The 16,617-nt window shown below is 39.6% G+C and overlaps 1 protein-coding gene across 2 annotated transcripts in view; it reads left to right on the plus strand.

Moving 5' to 3' along the window:
- Window positions 1-429: 429 nt before the first annotated feature.
- Window positions 430-16,617, plus strand: part of grm8a (glutamate receptor, metabotropic 8a) — a 241,508-nt gene continuing 225,320 nt past the window's right edge. The window contains exons 1-2 of one of the 2 annotated variants that reach the window (XM_077235156.1): window positions 430-593; window positions 2,756-3,525. In XM_077235156.1, coding sequence (XP_077091271.1) covers window positions 3,019-3,525 — 507 coding nt within the window. In that variant the 5' untranslated portion in view covers window positions 430-593; window positions 2,756-3,018. The remainder of the gene's footprint in view (window positions 594-2,755; window positions 3,526-16,617) is intronic. The other variant, XM_077235157.1, reaches the window with a different exon arrangement.

The following is a 16,617-nucleotide window of genomic DNA, read 5'->3' on the forward strand; positions in this document are numbered from 1 at the left end:
GTCAAAATAACGACTGCATAAATAAATAATAGCCTATAGACCTTTGCATGCTGAAGAGAGTTTGAAACTGGGCTACTTGTTTGCATTCACACTGATTAAATCAATACATTGAACTAGAGTAATTTAGAGTATTTCCAAAAATAATGCGTTAGATGACACCAGACATTATAATATTGACATTAAAAACTGAAATGCGTGTTAATGCAGTTCCTGTAGATAGAAATTATATTTATTTCAAGTCAATCCAAAATAACGTAAGAATCTTTCTTAACATTTCTTCAACTATTTCTGCACTTCTGCATCTATTTGTTTGTGTGCACAAGAGTGGGTGTTTCCTTAATCGTTCCGATGAAACAATCCTGTGCATTTTCCTTCTGAAATGAGAGCATGCTTCATTTAAGACTGCATGTGATGTGTGTGTGTGTGTGAGAGAGAGAGAGAGAGAGAGAGAGAGAGAGAGAGAGAGAGAGAGAGAGAGAGAGAGAGAGAGAGAGAGAGAGAGAGAGAGAGAGAGAGGCACATTCACTGGGAGGGTTTTGGTGATGCGCTGTTCATTTCAGCACCACAAACCACCATCTGAGGGCAGAAAGAAGGTAAGATCTCACATCTACTGCACTTCCGTCTTAGTATGTTCTAAAATACTGCTTTTATACGGCAAGTATAATAATCTAGGAAAAAATATGATCTGCTCATCATTTTGTTTGGAATGTTGATCATGGAAATCTTTTGAGCGCGAAAACTGTCAGTGATCAAATTGATAACTTGTGTTGTGTTACTGAGACCTACAGGAATGTTGCAGTTGTTTCTGTTTAGCTCAGTTGTTTTTAAGATGACAATGGTCACTTAACAGCACTTTATTGTTTTAGACGCAATAGTTGCGCTTTTATTGAGACATTGGATGTATAGAAATGCAGGAGAATGCAGAGTGTGTGTGAATCATTGCATTGCATTGACGGAATGTGCGTAAATGCACACGCATGCATGCTGATTCATACACAAGATGTTTGTTATAAATATAGAAATGAATCAGAAATGTGAGAGCTTAATGTGAAATTTATAATGTCTCGTGTCTTTCTCATGAATTGCATTAACAGACTCAAAACTCTCAATTGCACACGATTGTATTTTTTTCAACTACAGTTGAGAGAGAGAGAGAGAGAGAGAGAGAGAGAGAGAGAGAGAGAGAGAGAGAGAGAGCTCCGGATTCCTACGAGACAGGTTCTCCTGATGGAAATATAATGGCACCTCCTGCAGAAGATGGTTCTGCTTGACACATACTGATTCGTGTAAATTAAAAAGAGAAATGGGACACACTGCGACTGTCAGGGTAATAACTCCATCTGTGTCTGAAAAAACGACAGAAGAGAGGGAAGACCTGAGCTCCCATATAGAGATTAATTCGTGCACACTAGAAGAATATTAGGCTGAAACAAATCCACTTATGCATAGACCATCGTATATGCAAATGCATTTTCAATCGAATGCGCACTGGTCTTACCCAAAGATGAATAGAGAAGAAAAACAGGGCATATAGAAAAGAACAGAACAGAAAATAAAATAGAATATCACAATACAGCGTCAGAACTAGAGAAGCAATTAGAACGTAGTCATTGTTCTAAAAGAGAACATTTCGAATGTTCGAAGGTAATCTATTCTAAAGTTCACAGTAAAATCCAGGAATAATAAGGGATCTTTCCACAGTGTCGGGGTTAGTGTGTGGGATTTCAGTGGCATTAGTGGCTCACCAGGAGAGCACAATCCCATTGAGAAGTGTGCAGACTTCCTTTACGGTGTGGAGTGATGCTCTTGGCGCACGGAGGCGGCAGATTGCGCAGCGTGTGTGTGTCTCTCTCTCTCTCTCTCTCTCTCTCTCTCTCTCTCTCTCTCTCTCTCTCTCTCTGTGCGTAACTACGCGTAATCAAAGGATGGCTCTTCATTCTAGTGGAGATGTGGAGGTGTTTCACGAGAGGCTCTCTCTGTCTCGACTCTCTGTAATGTTTTAGGTGTTTGATGTGCGCCAACAACAGTGTAAATTAACTACCTTGGTTTTGGAGCCTAGTGTGGTGTGTATATATACAGTCCAATAAAAAATTATTCAGACACCATAAATTTTTATATTTTTTTTTACTAGTGGGTGCAGGACACTATAGTTTATGTAAGTGAGGATTTTTGACCATTTTTGGTTTGACTGTATATATATATCCTTTCTGTTTGAAATCACCCTACATTTTTAAGAACACACAATATATTGGTGACTGTACTGATATTATTATTATTATTAAAAATTATTTAAAGAAAAAATATGTTTTAGTTTATAATAATTAAACATTAACATCAAAATAATTACTGGATATCTTAATTTCCCCAAATTTCTAAATATGTGCATTCTGACAAAAAACAAAACAAAACAAAAAACTGTTGTGAAGATCTATCTGTTATAACCTTGATTACTCTCAAATCCACAAGCTGAAGTGTAACAATCAACCCGGCAGCTTTATTGTCCGCAAATAGACACATTTCCTCTCCCTGCGAATGTCTTTGGTTGCCTATGCAAATGTGAGGGAAGAGGCCTTGATTTTGTTGTTTATTCAGTGAGGCAGAAATGAAAGACCACACTGAGCTCAAAATGACTGTGATGTAATTTCCTTTCTGTCAAGATGTCCGTGTGTTTGATGAGTTTGCTTTGTTGCTCGTGTCTGATTCATGTTTGATTTCTCTTTGTGCAGCCCCTCACACAATGTTTTCTTTTATTTAGATGCTTCTGAAGATGTGAGAGTTTTGGCGGCACTGACGTCTTTCGCATCTTCTTATGTCACCTGCTTCCAGTAACATGACATGCACACCAGGCGTTTGTCCCCCGTGAGACGTTCCCGTAGCCTAAATGATCAAGATGCTCGACTTCAGCTTTGAAATGGGAATGGATGTTCCTGTCCACCTGCTTCCCCGTTAGTCCTCAATCCCATTACCTGGAAATTAAACCCTACACTTTCTCACACTGACCCCAACATCCCTGTGGATATGGATCTTGTACGCTTAATTCGGACTCAGTTCCAGCTCCTCTTCTTCCTCTGCTACTGGTTACCAGTCTCTCTCCAGAAGTTGGAGACGCCACCCATTGAATACGCCCACTCCATCCGCCTGGATGGGGACATTATCCTGGGTGGCCTGTTCCCGGTTCACTCCCGGGGTGAGCGTGGCATTCCCTGCGGTGAGTTAAAGAAGGAGAAGGGTATTCACAGACTGGAGGCAATGCTGTTTGCCATCGACCTTATCAACAAAGACCCAGAGCTGCTACCCAACGTGACGCTGGGCGCCCGAATCCTGGACACCTGCTCACGGGACACCTACGCCCTGGAGCAGTCGCTTACTTTTGTACAAGCTCTCATTGAGCGTGATGGCTCGGATGTACGCTGTGCTAATGGAGACCAGCCCATATTTGCCAAGCCCGATAAAATCGTCGGAGTCATTGGTGCAGCCGCCAGCTCAGTCTCCATCATGGTCGCCAACATCTTGAGGCTCTTTAAGGTGAGTTAAGCTCACCTTGTTCTTATGGGGATTGGGAGAGGGAAGCAAACTGTAGTTGTTGTCGATGACAGATGTCAAGTCCAACCCATAATTGCCAAGGATCTAACCATGCCTTTCTGAGGTGTGGGAGTGTGGGTAGTATCCTGAAGCTTGTAGTCATAGTATAGTATAGTGAGCAATAATCTGGACTGGGAGTCGACTAAAACCTATCAAGACCAGGGGCCGGTTTCACAAAGATAGACTTTGACTATGGCTTAGATATAGTAGATAGTCAGACTTCAGATAGACATCTAAATCAGACCGTTGCACAAAGCACTTAAGACTCTGACTATCTTAAGTAGGACTACACTGCAATGCATTCTAGGTAAAATAAGACACTTTTCAAAACAAAAAACATGGCGGATCGAGTTCAAGCGCATTCAACCGCTCAGTGCAGTTTACCCCAGCGGAAAATATGTGTTTGTTGGAGGAGTATAACAGTTACCAGGACATTTTAATGGGAAATTTAGCGGAGAATGTAGTAACAAGAAGAAATGTTTAATTTGGAAAAAGATTGCTACGACAGTTAACAGCGTTAATCCGACCGTTGAGCGGAGCTTTAAAGACGTACAGAAAAGATACAAAAACATTGTACAAGATGCCAAAAAAGAAATATTTAAGAGGAAATATCCTAAAACCATTTCCCTTCTCATAGCTCTCTCCATAACGTCGTCAGAAAACCACAAATTATAAGCCATTTCCCCTTTTCTTTTGTCTGTTTGTAATGTAACTGATTGTTACTCCTGGTTGCCAAGGTAACAGAGTCTTTGACCTGAGTTAGCCCGGGGTTAAGGTGTCTAATTTTTTGGTCTAAATTAAGTCAGTCTTTATTTTTATGAAACAGTCTAACTTGCATTAGACTAGTCTATGAGCAAATTGTAGACTTGTCCAACACTATAGACCGGTCTAAAATAACTTTGTGAAACTGGCCCCAGAACATATTTGCCAAGTTTGACAAATACTTGGGTCATTATGTCTTCATCATGTTTGCCAACATTATGAAGGTATTTGAGGTAAGCAGGGACACATAAGAGGTCTAACCTTGCCTTTCTGGGGCCTGGGAGTAGGGTGTAGTCTGTAACTGTTGTGAATGATGGTTATAGTACAGTGTAGTGGTTAAAAGGTGTAGGTCGAAACCTACAATTTAGACCAGCCAGTATTTGCCAAGTTTGATCAAATTATTGGGGTCATGACGGCAGATGTGTCTCCATCATGTTTGCCAAAATTATGAAGGTATTTGAGGTAAGCAGGGTCACATAAGAGGTCCTGTCTTGGGCCTGGGAATGAGACAGAGTCTGTAGCTGTTGTGAATATTCATCGTAGTGGTTAACAATCTGGGGATGGCTAAAGGGAATCTGTAAAAAAAAAACCTGTATCTCAATTCATACTTATTTTACGACGTGGCTATTTCGTACGAATTCGTATGATTTTTGCCCAATCATATGTATTTTACGAGTTGCCCAAATCGTATGAATTAATACGAATGACCTAACCCTGACCCCGCCCCTAAACCTTGGGTTTAGACAGATCGTACTAATTCATACTAGTGAGGTCGTACGAATTAGCTACCTTGTAAAATACGTATGAATCGGGCGTGAGATAGCGTTGGTGAAAACCTACAATTGAGACTAGCCCATATTTTCCAAGTTAAACAAAATTGTTGGGGTCATCATGGCAGATGTGTCTCATATTTGCCATCATTATGAGGCTGTTAGCAGCTTCACATAAGAAGTCTAGTTTTTCCTTTCTAGAGGCTGGACATTAGGCGTAGTGTGTTGTTAATGTAGTGTAGTTGTTAACAATCAGGGTTGGGCATTTGAAAATACAATACCAGGCCCTAATGTCGGGACGTATGTGTCTACATCACATTTGCCAACATTACGAGGCTGTTTGAGGTTCCTGGGAAAGAGGCCAGAGTCTGTAGTTGTTGTGAATGGTGGTTATATGATAGCATAGTGGTTAACAATCTAGATTGGGAGCCAGAAGGCTTGTTGGTAAAAATGGCACACGAGGCAATCCATGGCCATTGTATCCTCTCTTGTATGTACACTCTTTGGATAAGTTTCTGCCTGTTTACTTCTAAGTCCTTTTCAGTTGTTCTATGAAGCAGACAAGGTCTTCATAACCACGGGTGACCTCACATAACTCAAACTACAGTTGTTTGTAATATGATGTGACAGAGAGTGGCCTGGAAGAATCTCAAGGCGGGATGATTTGGGAGAATGATACCGCCCCAACTCTATTGTAGTCTAAATGTACAGCAGAAAGATGATGTTTCTGGCCAAATGCGACAGTGAAATAAACTCCGGCGTTTTGCTATGCTTGTCGGTGGAAACTAAGCGAACCAGGGGGCTCTTTCGCTGTCATTATTTATGTATGTAAACAGCTAAAGTTCAGCAGTGACAACCTGTTACAATGCAGTCTTTTCTAGAAGAACAACGCCTCTAGGAGTTGGAATAGATTGCATAAACCATCTCCCGTAAAGAGGTGTATACGTGTCTGTAGACAGTGCTTCAAGTGGCCTCTTGACAACAATAGATTTTAACACGGTCATGTTTAATAAGCAGTCTAAATAACACTTCTGGCCGACTGCTCATTGTAGTTGTCATAGGAACAACTCACGGCCGTCCTGTGCCAAATAACGACACACTGTTAATGAAACTCCGCTGTTTATTCCACACTCATTAGCTGACCATGATTTGACTGATTGATGTAGACACGCTGTGCCGAACGACCCATCCGCACTAAATGACGCATGTCCCATATTGCAAGCGCAGATCTTTTTCTGTAACACCAAGTCAGCTGCCAGACTTTGATATCAGGAAGCAATCACTTTAAACATGATTAGAAGAGACTTGTCTTGGGTGCCCTGCATGTAAATATGTATTTGGCTGCGTATGTGTTTTTCTCAACAGAAATGCATGTTTTTTTTTGCGAACAGGTCATGGACATTTAAAGGCCTACAAAACGCTGTTATTATTAGGTAGTTACTAATGCGAAATTGGTGAGTGTTAGTATTCCTATACATCAGCAGTGCATCATTTTTATACCTTTTCTGTTTTTCAGAAGCATTGGCTGCAAATGTATATTGGCTTGAGTTATGATCTGTGGATCATTTGAAACTATAGATGCAGTCTGACACTTGGCTGCACAAACGGCATTGTGAGCGCGTCAAAAGATCAGACCAATTATCTAAAGATCAATGATGTGGAAGTCTCAAACTTACTAAAAATTTGAAAGCGTGCTTGTGTGTATTTTTGAAACAGAGTTCAAATAAAAATAGCTCATTACTTTGCATACTTGTGCATTGTTGTAGATTGAGATTTTGAGCTTTTCCTCATTAGTAATTGGATGAAATAGTTGATAAATGTAAATAAAAGGCTACTTTTCATGCCTACTCTCCAAAATGATGGTGAAAACTGACCCGTGCTGAGGTGTGGGTTTCATGAGACTTTAAACAGCACATTTGAAATACACTGATGTTAAGTTTAAACATTGAAACCACTTGCTTTATGAGAAATTCTCAACCACTGAGAGAGCCTGCATCACTGTGAACAGGGGTTCATGCCAGCGCATAGTGATTCTGAATGGGACATATGGAGTTCCCCGTCAGATCTCCTGTTTAGGTAATCGCCACAGCATTAGGATGCCCACCGAGAGGACGGCCACAAGCTGTTAGTCCCCCTGATTTCCATTCCTCAGACGGTCCCAGCGCACTGCAGGTGCAATTCAGATGCATTTCATTGGGGAGGTGATTTATCAGGGCAACCCTGCAGGTGCGGTCGTACCTCAGGAGATTTCTGAGAGCTATGAAGAGCCTCCAGTCGTGTTTGGCAGAGTGAAAGAGGAAGGGCTCTTACATGCATAATGCTGTTGTGTAATATATGCACTGTAAGATGTAGTGACTTGCTCTCTACTGCCTCCCAGCTAACCGGGAAGGTCCTCTTTAAGTTATGTACAAATAATCTTCCAGTAACGTTAATTTAACGCTTGTTCTAATGTAATCTGTTATACTATTCTCAAAACCTTTGCACAAAAATGTTATTTATACATTTATACATGGAATGTTTTTTGTTCATGGAACGTTTCTTAAATGTTACGACTTGTTTCGGAATGTTCAGAGAACATTCAAAAGTAACGTTCCATAATGTTCGCAGAATGATAAAATGTTTCCTTTGCATGTTTAAAAAAACTGGACGTTTTGAACATTCAGAGAACATTCAGAAACAACGTTTTCACTACTTAATGGTAATGTTAGAAAAACGTTTTTTAAATGCTACATTAACAGATGCTAAGACATTAACAGGCTAAGTAATTAGCTAAATATATTGAGTAAAATTGTAGTTTTTGTAATTTTAAACAAAATTTTTGTAGTTTTATTTAAAACTATTTTTCTTACCGTAATTATCACAATTTTACTGCCTTTTGCACTGCATTTTAGGATTGCCTTATCAACAAGAAATACTTGTTGGGACGGATCGCTTCACTCCTCTGCCACCGGTGCTGGTGGGACGGTGGGTTTGGTTGTTAATTAAGATGTTGTTTTGGCTTTGATGAACCTCGCGAGTGCGACGTCGTTTCACTGCTGTCTGTTCTTATTTATTTAACAATATTTGCTGTAGCAATATTACATTCATTGTCAAACAATTGACATGCATATTCATGAGTTCAGGCCCCAACACTCAGCGTTCATTGTGCATTCAGACTGAACTTTTTCCCAGAAACGCTTTCAAGATAGACTTGAATAATAATGATTTTGTTCTGAGTGTAGCATTCATTTATTTGTAATGCAAAATCCTGTTACAACAAAAATCCTGTTCTCAACAGCTTTTTGCATGTTATCTGATGTAAACAACATCCTTTTTTGTGGATGATTTTTGTGGATTTTAAGGCAAAGAAGGAAAAATGTTTTTGTTGGTTTGCTTTACTTTTAAACGTTTTAATGAGTAATAGTTATGCTGTGCATGTGAACACATTCACATACTAACATTATTGCACAGTTTTTGCAAATAGCAGATTGCATATTTTGCAGACAAATATATGACTTTTATGACTCGCTTCTGGTTTCAGCTTTTGATTTTAGCTGTGAGCAAAAGGGGTCTGTGTGGTTTTTGACGGCGATGTGCAAAATGCGGCTGATCAATAGAGCGTCCATCATAATTGTGTTGAAACATACCAACCTTTGTACTTCTGAAAGCCTGATTCAATTACAAGCCACAGGCATTGAGATTACTTGTTTATCCAGTAGCAACATGTAGCCCTGTCCATTCAGTCACAGTGGCTTTTACTTTAGGTTTTGCCTTGATGTAAAAGGGAACAAAGGTAAAATCACGTCGCATTCACGCTGAGAGCTAAATTGGCGAGTGTAAATGTTTTTTTTTTATAAATTCGCTCTGCATCTCAGTTTGAAGTTAAAGAGAAAGACTAATGTGTCGCACAGCCCGTGAATTATGAAACGATTTTGTGCTTCATTACTCCAGAAAGACAACATTTAGATTAAAATGTAATTAAGCAACAGATGCACATTATGTTGGGTTGAGTCAGCAAGAGCGTTATTGTTAGTCTCTGCGTGTTCGTGGAAAGGTCAGAATCAGTGGCTTATTTAGACCCCGAAATGCGCCACGGCTTAAATCACACGCCTGGCACTGCGCTATAATGGATTGTGTAATGAAGTTGGCATTTTCATAAAGTTTTTTTTTCTTCTGTTATTGAACCAGCCCTCTTAAGTTAATTTCAGCAGATGTGTTTGCTTGCGCACTGAAAATCATTGGCATCGACGCATGAGGCCAATAAACCTTTGCACCTTCCTAAATCTATTAAATTGCATCTTCTTGGCTGGAACAGAAAGCGCATCTGTGCACGGCTGAAAGCCTGTGTTTTATGACATGCTATAGTGGTTTTCCTGCAAATTAAATGAGAAAATGTGCATAAGCATGTGGTAGCTAATGCCTATTTTTGAATAATCCAGTGTACTTTACAAATAGCATTTGATTATTTTCTCAATATTCAAAAATTTGTAAATCAGTAAACTATAATAGCTATTTAGCTACTGTTGTGCAGAATTTAAAGTCTAACTTTGCATTTTTCGACCTGCTTTGTTTAGTATATGTAAATGAACAATGTTTACTCGTTCTCCATGTTTCCTGGACCGAGAAATTCACGTTTATTTGTCAGCAAAACATTTGACAGCTCCAGGGCTTTCGTTAAACTATACAGTAGATACTTCCATATTTGTGTATCCCCGCCCACGGACAGTCGGATCAGCAGAGGGTTATTAACTAAACAATTGTTGTAAGTTAAGGGTTATCACTGAAAATTGTATCGTACTTTGTCTAACACAGAGTTTTTTTATCATTTCCGTTGAGGCGTTCGCTCCGTATTTATGATACGTTGGGGCCTTTAGTCTCTGCCTACAACACACTGGATCCTTCACTGGAATCATTTCCATAACTCGCTCCCGCTAAACACTTACTCTTTGAATTCTTGCACCCGTGAACAATACAAGTCTAACAAATAAAAGTTTGCTGAGGAGTATTTCCTACAGGTGGGCCAGTCCTAGAGCTCTTCCTGGACGATTTTAGGTGAAAAATCAGATGTAACGGAGACGTCCTTATTTAGGCTCAAAGAAAACACCACGCGCACAGTTCAATCAACATGGGAAAATCTCAAAGTAAAACAAACAGCTGTGAAACTCTGACTCTTCCATCCTTTTGTTATTTTTATTTCATATGCATTCTATTTTTATTCCTATGTATTTGTTTCCTTTTATGTACAGCACTTAGAATTACCTTTGTTTATGAAATTTGCTTTATAAATAAACTTGCCTTGTCTACTAAAGCAAGGTGGTATTTGACTCTGATAAGCGTATCCATACCGACTAGTGGGCGTGGCCTTGGATGGCAACATGCCCAGTGCATTATGGGTGTTGAAGTTTTCCTACCTATTTGGCAAGAGGAAAGACAACAGCCCTTTTCCTCTGTTTTCTCTAGTCAGGTAGCAGTTTTTTTTCCACCTTTCTACTGCATAGGCAGCCAAGTTTTACTGAAAGCGCATTTTGCCGGTGGTGAAGTACCTCTTTAACGTCATAACCACAGTCTCAGATACATGTACTCGTCGGCCCTCAGGGGCCTCGTTCTCAGACGCTGCCCGCGGCACACGGGTTCAGGTTGAAGAGCGTCGGCTCTCAGATACTTTGGTGGAGGTGGAAACCTCGTGAGGATGAGAGCGAGGACGCGTGGGCGAGAGGCCATGGGTGCCACTTTACAATTCCAACCGTTGATTTCCTCCATGAGGAGAATTAAGAGTGTGATAATGGACTCAGAGCACAAAACAGACAGCGAGCTCATTAGACAGAACCACACACACACACACACACACACACACACACACACACACACACACACACACACACACACACACACACACACACACACACACACAGTATAACACAGGTTTATACGGGTAAAGTTCAAGCCCAGTCTTTAAATTTCCTTCCTAGCAAAGGTCACAACACTCAAAGGTTGTCAATATGTGGTTTTTGGCTATGAAATTAAATAATCAAGGTGAATTTCATGACAGCTCATACATTTTCAAGCTGGCATCCAGCTAACAGGGATCGGTCTGGCAAGGTTCTCTCAAAGTTATCAACAAACGTTCTTCCAGTAACATTAATAGAAGGTTCTTTACAAGTTTTATGGTTTTTAATAATATTCTTAAAATGTTAGCAAAAAATACATTTATGTATTGTTCATTAAATGTTTTAGTTGGACAAAATTAAGTGAGTTTATACTTAAGACAAGAAACAAATATCTGCCAATAGGGTCATTAAAAAAAGTTAATTCATAAGGAAAACATGTTTTATTTTTCTGACCCCATTGGCAGATATTTGTTGTTGTTTTAATCATAAAGTCATTTAATGTTTATGCTTTATTTTTAAGTAAACACGTCATTTTGCTACTCAAGTAAATATTTCTTATTGTAAGAAAGTTTAGATATTTTTCTGAAAATAAGACAACAATCTTTTTTTTTTTTCCGTTGCTGTGTACATGCACTAATATGCCATGCCATAATAAAACCATAATAAAAAAAAAAATTAACAGGATTTTTTTTTTTTTACAGTGATAATCACAAAATACTGATTCTGACTGAATCAAAATAATGCCATGGTTTTTACAACACATCTATTTTCAAAGCGGCTTTACAGAATAGAGCCTTACAAACCTCCAAAATATTACTATTCCTTTAAACATGCAAATGAGCAATAGATAATAGAACGAAATGCATGCACACACAGTTGAAGTGCTCGGCATTGTTTGTACTTGGACGTCCATTTGGAGCAGTGAATCCAGAGCACTTTGGAGTGTGTTTTGACTGCTAGCATAGCGTCTTAGCTGTAAAGCCCATTGGGACGAAGCAGATGAGTGTGAAATCTGGTGCCTGGCTGAAAATGACTGAGAGTGCAGGAAGCTTCTTCAGAGACTACTGGTAAACAACACCTCTTGCATTGACAGAGTGGCGATTTGTAGATGGAGTAGCCTGAATTGTGCTCTCATTTTTGCTTTATGGGTCAGGCCAGACTTCACGGCGTGTGGGATTGAAATCCGTGCACATCCTTTAGCAGGCTTAGAACTTCTCCCCTGTAAATTTTTAATTGCTTTTCTTGCTGTTGTGGGATTTCCAGGCGATTTACATCAGCATCGTGTGGCCAAGTGGTTAAAGATTTGGGCTAGTGTGCGATCTTTATCTTAACTTGCTTATTTTTGCAGGCCAAAATCCAGAAACGATAATTTTAGCACTTCTGGTTCCATCGTCCTGAAGTCAGCTGGTTTTTGGTTAAATGCCTGAAATGAGGTCTGTGTTTAATACTAGCTTAAAGTCCCACTGTGGTGAAAATCAAGCTTTTAATGTAGTTTGTATGTCTATGTGGTGTTTTTTTATATTATTTAAACCAAACCATGTGCAAATTTATAAGTCGACAGCATTGCTGAGTATTTTCTCCTTAAAACTGCAGTGAACCAAAGAGCACTGGTGTTTCTGACGTCACAAACGACCTTGTAACCAATCAGATCAACGAGTGGATCTCTGAGCTGAGTGAGTGAGTGGAGGTGGGGCTCATTTGCATATTCAATGAACCGCGTATACTAAATGAGGCAAGGGTGTCGAGTTACATTCAAGATATTTTAAGGCATTAAGAATTATTTCAAGAAAAAAACATTTAAATATGCAATTTCTGTGTTCAAATTTGAGTTTTAAGGGAACAAATGATTTACTCCAGGAGGATTTTATGATATTTTCTCCACGTTTTATTCAATACATCAGTAATATCCTCTTGTCAGTTTATTTAGTTAGCTTCCCAGCTAACAAAACATGTTCTTAAACATTCCCAATCAAGTTATGGAAATGTTCTCATGTCCAGTTTTTTATACTGGTGTTTAAAATATCTTCAATGTAACTCGACACCCTTGCCTCATTTAGTATTTGCGGTTCTATGAATATGCAAATGAGCCCCGCCTCCGCGGACTCACACCATCTCAGAGATCCACTCGCTGATGATCACATGTTTTTAAAACTTCCGGTGTGGTCGATGTCTTCACTGCAGTACTATAGCTTCCTCTCGCCTCACCTGAATGATAATGTCTCGTTCTTGATCCTCCTCCGTCTCTTTGTCAGCGTCATTCGGGGCGATACGTGACAGCGACAGGCGTTTATGTGACCTGACAGTGCATCCGGCTCTCTCGGTCTCTCTGATCAGCATGGGAGGACGTGTCCGTCACCGATAGCCTGAACTCCTCCCTGCCTCATCGGAAAGACTCGAACACTTTATTAGGCTGGTGACATTATTGATAAAAGACACAGAAAAAAACATTAGCACAGAGAGAGAGAGAGAGAGAGAGAGATGTGACTAGTTGATTTGCTGTAGTAGATTGAGAGCTGGAGTCCCTCAGGAGCCCTTCGGTGTCTAATTAAAGCATGAAATGTTCACCGGCAGTGCCAATGTGCATCACAGATCTATAGACATCAATGCACTTCAGTTATACAGCTTTCTCTGTGTCACAAGCCTGAGTTGAGCTAGTCATGGAGAAGCGGCCTCTTGATATTACAGATCTGCGTGTTGATTTCATGTTTTATTTGTTTTAGTGCTATTACAAGATTCAACAAAATTTAATAATACCTTCATTATTTGGAATTAAAATATCATAATTTACTTTTTAGGCATTTTGCACGAGAAAATGCACGATTTTACATATTTGATGATTTTCTTTTCTTTTATACTTCATGAAATGAGAGTAATTTCTTGAATGTTAATCAGTAACATTTTGATGTAAAATGATTAAAACAAACAAAATCTAATTATACCTTCATTATTTGGAATTAAAATATCATGATTTACTTTTTGGGCATTTTGCATGAGAAAATGCAGGATTTTACATATTTGATGATTTTCTTTTCTTTTATAATTAAGGAAATGAGAGTAATTTCTTGAATGTTAATCAGTAACATTTTGATGTAAAATGATTAAAACAAACAAAAAAATGCCAGTTTTTTTTTTCAGGTAAAGTTTGCTGAGAGTTACCTTCAACTGTAATAAGGTAAAATGAAAAATGCTTAAATATTCCATGAATTTAGTTAGCTTTTAGTCTATGTGTGTCCATTTGCCAAACTTTTAACCAATCACATGATCTCTAGAATGAAAATGTCATCACCTGCCTCTGATTATCAAACCATGCTTCACTGTGACTAAACACTATCGGACGAGGCCTTCGATTTTCCTTCAGAGCTTTGGGGATATTTGACCTGCTTTTTTAACAGGCTCTCACTCAAACATATGCTAATGAGAACATTTTCCAATATGCAAAGTTCTCTCCTAGATGATATTTACTGCCGCTGGATATCTTGTCATTTACTAATGTGAAGAAAAGGGTGAAGCAAACTCAAACAGACTGCTTTAATCGTGAGCTCTGAGCTACAGGACAGCGAGAAGAAAGGAAAGGTACGAATATTTTATCTGCTTCTCCTGTCCCCATGTAATTTTAATAGCTCTTCCTTTTGGAGTATATGAGTGAATTATTCATGCGGAGGGACGAGATGAGAGCTTGTCACAGGAGGGGGAGGAAGAAGTGTGTGAGTGTGTTTTATTTGCAGTGTGATGGAGGCACATAATCTCCATTCACTTGACCACTTGCGTCACCCCTCGACTTTAATTCCCACATTCCCCAAGGCCAGCCGGTGCACTGATACCTTTCAGCTCCTCTTGAGCACACACACAATCCTGAAGTAGCGGAGAGAACGAGGGAAAAAAATCAGAACGAGAGAATGAAATGGAGTTGCAGCAGAGAAAGTGGGAAAGCACAGGTGGGACCAAGAACCAGTCAGTGGGGCCCATGAGAAATCAGAAATAAACACTTATAAAACATATGAAATGTGCTATATTTTTTGTATTTTTACGGTACTAAATATTTACCTCTAAGGGTGCTTTCACACCTGTAGTTCGGTTCAATTGGTCCGGACTAAGGGCGAAAAATTATACTTTGTATCATTTTCAGGCGTTTTGGTTCCTTTTCACACCACACTGATTGCTCTGGTCCGAATCAGTTGATGAGATGATGAAACGAACCAAAATGCAGTCACGTGACAACATCCACATCACTCGTTGGCCAGATGTGTCTTGAACATATTTCCACAACTGCACTTAGATTGGTCAGAATTATCGTGCGGGAAAATTCCAACAGAACTCCCGGAAGTAAACAAAGAGGAAAATCCGGCAGACATGCGGAGAATTCGCTCACAATGTATGTTCAGAATCAGCACGAGCTTTATCCTTTCGCAAATCCCCCCATAAACAACAAAGTCTAGACGCGATATAAATAAGAAATTCACTATGCAGTGTGGACAACTTCAGTGTTTATGATGAGATTTTAGTGAGAGTGCAGAACGCGGTAAGTCAGTCATGGTTTAAAGGGAGCGCTTTTGACATTTATAAATAATAATTTAGTTTGACTACGGCAGCTGGTTTAGTCCAAAAATGCGCCGTTCTTTGGCAGTTGGGTCTGTTCGAGCTCGGATCACGTTCTCACCACAAACGAACCGCTCGTAGAGTTCGTCTGCAAGCGAACCGAGACCACCTCTTCGAGAAGGTCTCGGTACGCTTGTTTGGTCCGCATTTGGTGCGCACCCTAGTGCGATTGCTGCTTTCTAACCTGCCCAAACGAACCGCACCAAGGGGGAAAACGAACTCTAGTGCGATTCAACCGAACTAAACAAGGCAGGTGTGAAAGCACCCTAAATTATGCACCATTTATCACCTGTAGTACAATTGTGTAACCACTAGATGGCTGTGTAGCCCTGTATATAAATATGTAAACAGGGCTGTGTATTCCCTAGTTGTTTGAAACACTGTTTTCAGACATAATTACTGAGGGTTTCGTTTACAGGACATAATACGATTTTAAAAACGGAAAACTTTTTGGCCACTCATTTGACAGATAACAGCATTTTAGGAGTGTGGAAACGCAAACTTTTGAATGGCTGCAAGTGGAAAGTGCAAGTTTTTAAATCGATACATTTATCGTCGCCGTGTAAGCTACAAAAACATGAATTTGTGAAAACGATGACATCTTGCACTTGTGTATAAGCATGTAGTGTCTTTACAAAGTGATATCACCAACTACTTGCCTGGTAAGAATAGTACAGCGTTTTTAGTCGTTTTTTGCAGATCTGTGTGAACGGGGATCGCTTTTACAACACTGTTGACTATCCTACAAAGAAAAAAACTCTTCAGCTTTTGTTTGTCACCAAGCTTATTTTATGCAACAATTCAAAAGCCAATGGAAAATCCTATTGGGATTTTGTTGAGGGAAGCAAGGTGATGCGTACTTCCGGTTTTGGCTCACGAAAAAAGAAACAGCATTTTTTCACAGAAATGCAGCAAGTTTAATCAATAAACACTCCTTTCCCATCAGACGAGAGAAGCCTCGTATTTGGCCTGTAATTAGAGCTTGGACGGCTCTGAAAGACTCCAGTCTACTAGTTTTAATTAGAGTTTGCTTCCACACG

The sequence above is a fragment of the Siphateles boraxobius genome, unplaced genomic scaffold (genome assembly GCF_051911475.1).
Source record: "Siphateles boraxobius isolate OS27281-9 unplaced genomic scaffold, OSU_SipBor_1 19, whole genome shotgun sequence".
Lineage (NCBI taxonomy): Eukaryota > Metazoa > Chordata > Actinopteri > Cypriniformes > Leuciscidae > Siphateles > Siphateles boraxobius.